The sequence below is a fragment of the Saccostrea cucullata genome, unplaced genomic scaffold (assembly GCF_032062105.1).
Source record: "Saccostrea cucullata isolate Sc308-1 unplaced genomic scaffold, CSIRO_AGI_Scuc_v1 ctg999, whole genome shotgun sequence".
Taxonomy (NCBI): Eukaryota; Metazoa; Mollusca; class Bivalvia; order Ostreida; family Ostreidae; genus Saccostrea; species Saccostrea cuccullata.
In genome coordinates this window covers 238,470-249,785 of record NW_026933174.1, presented here as the reverse complement: position 1 = coordinate 249,785, position 11,316 = coordinate 238,470, and the positions used below count along the sequence as shown (strand labels likewise).

General features: G+C 32.3%; 2 protein-coding genes across 3 annotated transcripts in view; one reads left to right on the top strand and one right to left on the bottom strand.

The window, feature by feature from the left end:
- Positions 1 to 1,118, top strand: LOC134237482 (zinc finger protein 182-like). The gene has a single exon (XM_062719567.1). It carries the CDS (start codon positions 40 to 42, stop codon positions 907 to 909), a length of 870 nt encoding a protein of 289 aa, XP_062575551.1. The 5' UTR covers positions 1 to 39; the 3' UTR covers positions 910 to 1,118.
- Positions 1,119 to 3,500: 2,382 nt separating this feature from the next.
- The window catches only part of LOC134237464 (uncharacterized), a 48,951-nt gene continuing 41,135 nt past the window's right edge, over positions 3,501 to 11,316 (bottom strand). For both annotated transcript variants that reach the window (XM_062719551.1, XM_062719550.1), the window contains exons 2-10: positions 10,533 to 10,746; positions 9,880 to 9,953; positions 8,834 to 8,944; positions 8,027 to 8,236; positions 7,621 to 7,736; positions 4,854 to 4,968; positions 4,432 to 4,657; positions 4,023 to 4,087; positions 3,501 to 3,721 (exon numbers count right to left, since the gene is read on the bottom strand). In XM_062719551.1, coding sequence (XP_062575535.1) covers positions 3,573 to 3,721; positions 4,023 to 4,087; positions 4,432 to 4,657; positions 4,854 to 4,968; positions 7,621 to 7,736; positions 8,027 to 8,236; positions 8,834 to 8,944; positions 9,880 to 9,953; positions 10,533 to 10,746 — 1,280 coding nt within the window. In that variant the 3' untranslated portion in view covers positions 3,501 to 3,572. The remainder of the gene's footprint in view (positions 3,722 to 4,022; positions 4,088 to 4,431; positions 4,658 to 4,853; positions 4,969 to 7,620; positions 7,737 to 8,026; positions 8,237 to 8,833; positions 8,945 to 9,879; positions 9,954 to 10,532; positions 10,747 to 11,316) is intronic.

Below are 11,316 nucleotides of genomic sequence, written 5' to 3'. Positions count from 1 at the left end.
AAAGAAAGTCGACCATATCCTATTGTCAGATTGAGCAACATGAATGGAAGTTTAAACCAAAACATGTCAGTTCGGTCTGGTATTTGTCGAAAACTCCATTTTTGCATGGTGTGCGGAAAGGCATACTGTCGGAAAATAGAACTGGACATGCACTTGTTTTGCCATTCTGTTCCGCTTCAGTCACCGGAAAACATGTGGCGACGCCACGTGACGGATCTGATGACGCAATGTCCCGGGTGCTCGAGAGGATTTTGCAGACGACAGGATTTGATACATCATATGGACGGTGAAGGAAACTGCATGAAGGATAACTCAAATTTTATACAAGAAACAGTGAAAGGAGAAAATAGTTACTGTGCAGATTTATTGAACTCAGAAAACTCGATGCAAACGCCCAAACTATTTCAATTGACAGAAAATCGTGTACATGAATTCGGTAAAAGCACAAGGAAATTGGACAGACAGCGCGCCATAGTGCAAAAATTTTTAGATGCAGAAAAACGGACTCCGTTTGCTGAAATTGAAAGTGATGAAAATTGTAACACAATTTACACTTTTAGAAAACGTGGTCGTCCCAAGAGTCAAGATACATGTATCAAAGGTATATCTAAGGAATCGCCAAACTCACCGGATGGACACTTGAAGAAACGGGACAAAAATTACTTTCAGTGCCAAAAATGTAATCGTATGTTTAATAACAAGACAAATTTGATTATCCATGAAAGAATTCATACCGACACTAGACCGTTCAATTGTAAATTTTGTCACAAGTCGTTTCGCCAGTTGTCGCACATGCGCTGTCACGAGCGTCGCCATACAATGGAAGAACCCTATTCCTGTGAAATCTGCTGCAAAAGATTCAAACAACCGTCCGGTTTATTTATTCACTGCAAGAAACACCATGCTTGAAAAGGATGTTAAGTATCGGATCCTGACGGACTGAATTACAGACTACTTTTTGGAATTATCATTTTTTAAATTTGCATGCCACTAAAATCAATTACAATAATCAATTTCATTAGGATTTTATAACATCTATTAATACAGTGTATAATAATTCAAAATAAATTCTTGTTCATTTATTTAATTTTTAATATAGACTTTACATGTAGTATACAATAGAGATCGTTACCATTTTTTTTTTAAAATTTCGATTACAAAAGTGTTTTTCCAGTCACAGGAAGCTACATGTAACATGTTGTGTACAGTCATTTTTTTTTTTAGTTTTGTATTATTCATGTTATTTTTGTTTCTTTACTATTACGTTGTTGTTCACAAATTTCATATTTGAAAAATTAAACCTTGGTTTTTGCTGATAAAGTTATTTTTACAAATGTCATCTTGTAAGTTTGTAAATCTGTACAGTCACGGTCGGCAGTCCTCGGCTGACACCGCTACGCTCCATGATTCAAACCTCGGATGTGAAAGTGGAGGAATACGCATCAGGTCGATACATTGCTCCGCCGAAAACTTCCTTGTCACTCATTTCATATTTCCATCTGCATAAAGTTTATTAATTTAAAAATTTACTTAAAAACTTTATCAGCGATGTGTTTTATGACATGAAATTGTCAAGTTACCATATTTAAATTCAAATTGAAGTGCTTGTAGAGGATCGTAAAGGGCAATGAAACATCACAGGAATCTTTATCGTCAAAACAAAATAAAACCAAAAAAAAAAAAATTAAAATAAGATAAAAAAAAAAAACGGAAAAAAATCTCCACCCTCAAAAAAAAAAAAAAACGTGTTTTTTTTTTTTGTAGTTGAGGGTGGGAAAATATTTTTCCGGATTTTTTTTTTACGATAAAAACTTCAGACTCCTGTAGAAACATGGACCTTATTTGTTGCTAGGCAACATATTTGATTTTCAAAAAACCCCATGGATTTGACTTCTATTCATATAATTATATATTTGTAAATATCAATGCAAATAAATAGAGAATTATTTGTTTGTTAAAAATAATTGTATGTTTTATAATTGATTCACTGACTGCTTTTCAATACTAATTCTATAAGAGAAATTCCCCTGTTTTTAGTTTGAAATACACGCAACAACTGTATTATAATACCATAGTCTATTTTTACTTCAAGTACCATTCCTCATTTTTCTGCCAGAATCTACTCTGCTCTGTTTTTTGCCAAAAATGATATCAAAAAATATTTGAATTGAAAAGAGCATTTATTACAAATGCCAATGAAATATACCGCAGTATTGTTTGATACTAAATATATGTTACACCTGTCACAGTAAAAAAATAAAAACATCCCAAAAGGTACATACAATAAAAATGAAATGCATATCTTAAATTTGTCCCAATTAATATAGAACAATAACGCATATAGGACTCTATAAGTACATGTGTATGTACACAATAAAACACGCAAATGTATTAAGATGGCCTCTTTTTAAATTAGGCGTTGAATATTGTCATAGTCATGAAATATGAATCAGGAAAAATTGCAAAACGTGTGACCTTCCAATGTCTAGCACAGAACTTGCTTAAGGCCTCAATTTTTTAATTGCATTGTTAAAACACTTCAAATTTGTATATTTATTACACCAGTGAATAGAAATAATTCTTATGGCATTTACTTTTTATTTTAAGCCTTAAAGATAGATGACTTTTATGCCCATCAACATGGAAAAATCCTCTGGTTGTTAAGGAATTTTCTTTGGCCGGGTTTCCATGGTAACCATGACTCAAAACTTTTTTCATTTAACATATACCGTATGTTAATTGAGTAATATTTCCATTTCTAATTTTTTCTCTGTGATAACTCTTTGAAAGTTAGGGGTAGTTTATTTCTAGATAATTCTGCCGGAATGTAAATTAGGCAGGTCGATAGGTCGGGAGCTAAGGAGGTCTAATACGCATGCAATTCTCTTGCGCATCTGTCTCTGTGTCTGACGCTAAGGTGGCCAAATATGCATGTAAATCTCGTGCGGCTGCCTTTGTGTTTGACGTCGGTTGGCGAGGACTATTGAAATTGGCATGGAAGTCATCATGTGATTTAAATCTATTTATCTACATTTTTAAAGTCTAAATCTACAATTTTATTTCACAATGAAATGGAAATATAAGGAATCACTGTCTAGTTAGGAGGGTATGTCAGGGACATCAACAATAGTGGGAAACATGGGATAATTTAAGCATAACGGGCTTCGCCCGTTATGCAAATTATCCCATGTTTCCCACTACTGTTGATGCCCTGACAAACCCTCCTAACTAGACAGTGATTCCTTAAAGAAATCATCGAATTCTGAAAACCTTCATGTATCATCTTCATACAATTTTTTCTGATTTTCATGTGGACTGCAACTGGTCCTTAACATTTTACTCAACTTCTTGTTATAAACTGGATTTGTTTATTTGGCTGCAATGAGCAAGGAGTTGGAAGATAGAACATTAGCTTTGTAATGTTCAACCCTTTCATTGTAAAATTTATTCACAAAAAAAAAAAAAAACAATTTAATAAACATTCTTTAAAACACATTTATTCCATACTTATATTGGACACTGAGCACATTCTGTAGTGCTTCAAAATATGATAATCCTTTCTTTGGTAAATATCAATTGATATTTACTTTACGACTAAGGATTTCATAACCCTGATTTCCCTTTATACCTACACGATCGAACCAATGACAAGCAATCCTAAACATTCTGGTAATATCTAATTCTCCCCGGGGAACATCCAACGGAATTGGCTCTGGTTTACCTAAAATCAAAATTATTATTAATCAATATTTACATAAATTTATCGTAACGAAAGAATGTATGATAAAAAATAAACTAAAAGTAGATTATATATTGAATTTTAAGGTTCATCGTTACTCTAATAAGAGAGATAACTCTTAATGACAAAAGTGTTGGGGTTTTTTTTGGTCAAATTTTGCCCAGCAAACTATGATATATTGTTTGTATTTTACATGTACTTATAAAATACATTATTAAGGTTCAAGAAACATTTAAAATGAGTGAGCAGAGGGATTATGATCCTTCAAAAGCTTTTTATTTACCTATTCTGTATCTGAGGGTGTTGTTAGTTTGTGGCACGATATCCATGCATACATAGACGTCTTCACTAAAACAGAGATGACACAGTATTTAATGTGCTATTTTTGGATGTCACTGGTATTTTCTTTTACATTTACTTGTTGTCAGATGTAACTTCTTAATTGGTACACTAGGTAATGCTCTAATTTTATCAAATCTAATTACATATATATGTACTAGTAAATCAATAGTAAAGTATTATTTAAGATGCCATTCATTTATATACTTGTACATGTTGTACTAAAAATAAATTCAGTAATAAAAATTGTTTCTAATTTTAAAAAAAAATCCAATTTTTAAAGTATTATAGAATAACACAAAATTATTGTATATTGTTATAATATTGTTATATTATAAGGATTAAGAATTTACCATTCTCCAGCCATAACTCGTGTCATTAGGTACCTGGTACCAGATTTTTTCTGACAAGCGAATATTGAATCCAAGAACTCGATTGCGTTAGGTTCAGTTTGGAAACGGATATTTGTTTCATTTATGACTACATCAAATTTGAACCCTGACCCCTTGGTTTCCCATTCTCCTGCAAGATCTTTTGGCATGTTACAGCGAGAGATCATGTGCCCAGTGGTAGGAACAGCTGAAAACATAATGTTAAAAATAGATATTTTTTTTAAAAAATTGAATCAATTGCAAGGTGAACAAATTATACATTTTTATTCATTGTCTATATTTATTATCGTCTATATTACCCTATGTGTAAATATCAAAGCAAATAAGTCGAGAATTATCTGTTAGTTGATAATAATTGTATGTTTTGTAGTATTTTCACTCACTGCTTCTTAATACTAATCTGACTGGTGCACTGTAAATACTATTCAAACTTGAACATTCAGCAAAACGTGACATCACCCATCGCTTTTCTTCTCCTTTCTGGGATTTTGATGTCATCTGTTGTGCAGATTAATTATGTTTACAATGTAAATGCATGTGCATTATCATATGAACTGTTTTTCAGGTTAAAGGATGAGGTGACTCAACTGCTATCTTGGGCCACCTTTTCCACGACGAATTATATTTAATCTACAATGATTTTAGTAGTTTTCAAACATGAGTGAATAAATACGACTCCTTTTGAATAGTTTCAATAGTTCAGACACATTTTAATTATAAGGAATATTGTATTATGTTTGATTTTTAGACCCTATCACAACAAAATTCGACCAGGTTTGTGACAATATGTTCATTTATGAAAGGAGAATGGGCGGGTCTTAGTATGATAGAGGTATGCATGTCAGAGAATTCTACCTCATATGGCTATTGTTATTATTTCGCACATAGTCATTGTCCAATCCGATGACAGAACAACAAAACATGCTGGTTTACTACATTTGCATTTTACTAGTATCACAGCCACGTGGTTTAGGTCAATTTATCTGTTATCCTCTTCTACATTTCAAACTGTAATTTTAATGGTTAGCCAAGGCTGTTTATACTTTATAATACGCATGAATTCTCAGCTTTTACGGTTTTTAGGTCAAGAAATGCACATGAAACTTGTATTCACTGATACTCGGGAATATGTGTAGACCTAGCGAATTGCCCACCAAACACGTTTCAATACTTTAAACTATGTATACTCACCGTCAATAGAAACGCAACACCCTAATTTTAGGGTGAAAATTAAAAACAGGTTATAACTACGTACCAAAAAAGTTATGACATCGTTTACTTTGCCAAATCAGTTATTTTACGGTTGAATGAATTTCTTTCCATTACCGGAAGTTGCTTTTTTGCCCTCTTAACAGAATTAAAAGTTTTCCATTTTTAATAAAATTTTAACAATATTTTGGGTTTCCAAGGTTTTGAAACTGTTAATCATAAGTATTGTACTAAAAGGCCGGGGAAAAAATCCTTCTTTCTTTACCGGATGTGATGCCAATATTTCCTCAAAATGACTGATAGCAAGAAGGGGGGATGTTTTAAGAGTCATGTGTTACCTTCTAAAGTTTAATGATAATATTAAAAATAAATATCTTTAGGTATAAAGTAAATTTACAAAAAATTAATGCTCCATTTAAACATTAAATGTTATTTTTAGACCCTAAAAAGAAACAAATACCCGGTGAATCTTAAAAATCCCCCCTTCCGACCATTTAATGAAAACGTGTTAGTCCGCCATATACAACAAATGCAGCCCGATTTCTACCATGCATTAAGTTTATTAATGTCTTAATCTGAGCAAAATAAATATTCTTGGGCATTTTGAATACATGTTTTTCAGATATTGGGGTCGAATTTTCTCTAACCTGGCGTAGTGTAGCAACTTTTTGACTTCCGGTCAAGAAACTGTCATTTATGCTATTGAAACACATTAGCCTGATGAGTCGTTATATAGTGTACATTTGTATCTGCAGCTCTTTTTTTTCTTTATTTTGAGAATTTCCAGCTTTAGCAATGAAAATCAGTCATTTTGAGGAAATATAGGCATCACATCCGGTAAAGAAAGAAGGATTTTCTTCCTGGCCTTTTAGTACAATGCTTATGATTAACAGTTTTAAAACCTTGGAAACCCAAAATATTGTTAAAATTTTATTAAAAATCGAAAATTTTGAATTCTGTTAAGAGGGCTAAAAAGCAACTTCCGGTGATTGAAAGAAATTCATTCAACCGTAAAATAACTGATTTGGCATAGTAAAAGATGTCCTAACTTTTTTGGAACATAGTTATAACCTGTATATAATTATCACCCTAAAATTAGGGTGTTGCGTTTCTATTGACGGTGAGTATATATTTATCAATTGTTTGTAACTGTGATCTCTGAAATTGTATATACAATGTATGTAGATCCGTGTCTAATCTGTGACTGAAATGCGTAAAAAAAATTTTGGAAAACGGGTAAAATAAAGTATGTTTCCTTATAGTATTTTTGTGGTACTCATGCACTCGTAAAAATTACATTTAGCTGATTGGTCAGTTAGAAAGTATAGCCAGTGCCTCAATCAGCATATGGATCTATGCTTACGGCAAAAATCTAGTTTCGTCGATCTGCTCATAATGGGAAAGGCCAGCTAGATTTTACAATTATTTTAAAAGTAGTATGTGAGCGCAGTTAGGCACAATTTTCTCCTTCCACATAAAGGTAGATTTTATTTAAATACAGTGCCCCGCCAAAGGAGAAAATTGTACCTACCTGCGCTTGTATATTTTAAGGGCTTCAAAGAGTGGGGTGAGGTCCAAATTCAGTTGGAATTGGATGTAAACACGATACCTTTATCCAAATGAAAGATCTAGATATCTTTCAAATAACACATCTATTTTTGATAAAAGTAGTATTCCGTTAGGGTACACATACATGTATCTGTGATTAGTTGCATCCAAAAACTAGAATAAAATTTCGACATTCAATTTTTTGTCAATTTACCGCGGGGGCCGCAAGTCATCTCATCCTTTATCACGGGTGTGACATTGATGCGTGTCAGCCCTACATCCATATCAGGGCTGATACGGGAGAGAGAGAGACATAGAGAGAAAGAGATAGACTGAGAAGGAGAGACACAAAGACAGACAGAGAAAGAGACAGAGAATCTCTATAAAAATCACCAAACACTGGTATCGAACTCTGGGTTCCGTCTCCAGAATGTCTACAACGGCAGCAAACGTGAATACCATACCATGCTGTTCGGCATCCCATGTTCCCATACACTGGTATCTCAAATCTGTAACATTGTAAACAGTTACTTCACTAAATGCATTATTTCATTGCCAAATCTTCGTACATACTTTTTATATCATCAAATATAATGATGCTTGATATTATCAGATTCTTGATTTTCTCTGAATGAAACATATTTGGAGTTAACGAACAGTATTAAAGATAAAAAGTCCATAAAACAATACAAAAGAGGAGCAGAGCAATCAAGGACCCCCAAATAATCAGAGGTGGAAGCAGATGCCATGGAGGAGTGTGGAGAAATAGTGCTTTTACTGTCTGACTTTGTTTCCTTACTTTTATCTTTTGATGCGAGTACATTGGGACAGCTGGCATACGTCATTGAGAAGACTTCGTTGTCTACGTATCGGGATCCTGGATCTTGACAAGCTTTGATTTGATTATCGGGGTTGTCACAGATACCTCCGCCTCCTTGATCCATCTCATATGTAAACTGGTACAATCCTTTAAACATAGTTTGGCAGTTAACTGGTCGTGGAATTTGTCCTGCAATAATCAAAACACAATTTACAATGCAATCTAATGAAAGTTAATACTGTAAATCACTTTTTATTCGCGAGAACTTTATTTTCGCGTTATTACGGGAGACGGTATGCTCGCGAAAATTTAATTCTCGCGTATAGTATTTCTTAGGATATTAAAGAGCAAGGACCACAATTCGTGAAAATTTGTCTCGCTTTTCAAGAGTCAATGACCATCTAGCGAAAAAAAGGTGTCGCGAAAATTAAGTAATCTACAGTAATACGCTCATCATGTTACCATTCGTTATTTCTAATACTCTCTCTAAAAAGTTATAATCGAAATGACTATTTGGATTTAAATAATAGCTTTAAGATTACCATCCACTGCAATTATATTTATCATAATATATTATATTATTATATGATGTTATATTATGTTAATTATATCATATTGTATATCATAATATATTATGTAATACACATTAACATTTATATTTTTCAAAGGATACAATGAACCCTTCATATGAATACTTTAGATGTGTGTCCTTTTATGATGATCAGTTTAAATATATTACTAGACAAAAACGTAATAAAAGTTCTACGGTAAACATTATATACTCACTAAACATAGTGACGGTGTCTGCAGTGAGTGGAAGGCCATACAAGGGATTCATAGCTTTACAGGAGATGTTCAGAGAAATACCATACCCTACATAAGCAGGTATACAATCACCTGAAAAATATTTTTTATAATTAATAATTTCTCAGTTATGGTGTTTGATGTATCTACGGTAGTTGACCATGATTTACATGTAGTTCCAAAATGGCCACCGACGTTAAATGTTTGGTAAGCCTATTGTTATGAAAAAAATAAATAGCATGCAAACAATGACACGCACTTACCTTAAATTACTAGTATTTTGTTATGAATCCTTTTTCATTGATAACAGCTCTGATTCTCTTTGGAATACTTTAATATAATGTAAGAAGTGATGCCCAGATTTCAGTCACTACTCTCTCAATATCTGACTTGTTGTTAATTTCAAGGATGCGGAGTTTGATGCGGATTTTCAAAACTTCATACATTAATTTTCAATTATGTTCATATCTGGGCATTACATTATCTTAATACGTGGCAAGAAGCATTTATCTATTTGAAAAGTCAAAGGATGGTTTCCAAACTTTTTGCTACAACTATCTATCTAAATTTCAATGAATATTGGAATTCATGTTTCCATTAATAAGTATAATTGTTCCGACACCATTAATAACAGGTGATACAACCCCAGATCATAACAGTAATTTTGTGAATTGTGGCTATTTTGGGAACTAAATTATGACCATCTACAATATCTATAAAGCTTTGATTTTGCATGTATTTTTTCTGTCAATTCATGATTTCTTTTCAATACTTAAAACATTCACTCACTTTTTGGTAGGATTTTTAAAATATTTGTTCGTGTTTTTTTTATCTATTTCAATTTGTTTGTTTGTTTAATGTCAGGAGCTCGACATTCTAAAATTAAAATGCAACTTTTTTAAAGAAAATATCAGTCACTGTGAATGTTTAGAGTAAGTCTTTTTTGATCAGCAATCCAAAAAAAAAAAATCACTGTATCTTTTTTAAATCTAATCAACTGATTTATCTTATTTTACACCAATCTTTACCTTTCCGGTATTGCAAAATGTTGCTTGTTCTCCATAAAACATCTACACAAAAATAACAGCTTCCCGAACCGCCACTATTAAGGAAATAAAAAAGGGAATCAGCTTTTCTTTAAAGAAAAGTACATGATCATGACCTTTATTTTACATGGCATCCATTTTTATGAACAAATGGGGAAAATGCCGAAGGTCAAAATATCAAAAAATAAGTTTAGAATATTTTTTTTTTCAAGTATGTCCTGCTTAAATTGAACATATTAATATGAAACGAGGTTTCATATATGTCACAATGTGTATCTACATCTATTACATGCATAACGTATTTTGTTTTCCTATCTAAGAAAAATTACTTTTGAAGAAAAGCAAGAAATACATTTAATTAAAAAAACTACTTTAACAAGGCTATACGTACATTTCCATGTTTTGGGGTTTTTTTTATGTTTCTATTTTTACATACATTAATGTTCAAGTTTATGTCACTTGTATAAATTTTTCAAACTTTTCCTCATGAAATAATATAAAAGGTAAAGATGGCGAACAGTGATCGATCTAAAAATAAAATCAACAAACATTACAAACATGAGAAGAGGGCAAAAAACATTACCTCTTGAATCAGGGGTTGAATCAGGTGCCTGGGAGAATTAAGCATCCCTTACCTGCTGACCATAAACATCGTGACATTGTTGCCAGCCTGCTGAAGCCCTGGGTTGGGGTGGATGAACAAATCCTCACAATTTAACTCTGTTTCGTCCTCATTGCTGTCCCATTTATCGGCAGTTATCTTTGTTATGACGTCATCTCCCCATCTCCCCCGACTGTACCACTCTCCATGGAAATAGTCAGGTATAGAACATTTACCTGATACCCTTACTGTTTTTGAAATAAAAATAAATTCTTTACAGGAGTAGTTAATTTGACATCTGTGATTACTCAGTTACGTATTATTATTAACGGAATAAAATATTACTTTTATAGATTTGCGTTTGGCATGCTTTAGCTTGCTTAATTAGTCCATCCGTCATTGTTTTATTTCCCGTTTCAAATTGCTTCTGAATTCATGAATTCATACTGGGCATTACAGTTATTTACAGATAATACAAACCAAAAAATGATAATCTAGATCGAGAAAAAGAAAAATAATAACACAAATAGTAAATTTCACAAATATACTTGTAGTTTGTTAATTTTCAAAGATGTTCAAAATTTTACCTTTCTGCAAGCCTCCTTTTTGATAATTTTTTAAAACATTTTTAGTGAAGTTTTTTTCTCTTAAAATTGTAATATTAATCAAATTTTATGTTCACGTCATAAGAATATAATGATTTCAAACTGGAAAATAAACAAACAGACAAAATATTTATCTGCTGTTTAGATCTGCTGAGGAAACAAGATTGTACAATTTTAAAATGAAATGGTGCTAATGTAAATATAAGTATGGAA

Excerpts from the sequence above, each read along its gene's own strand:
- LOC134237482 (XM_062719567.1), top strand. The coding sequence starts at position 40 with ATGAATGGAAGTTTAAACCAAAACATGTCAGTTCGGTCTGGTATTTGT.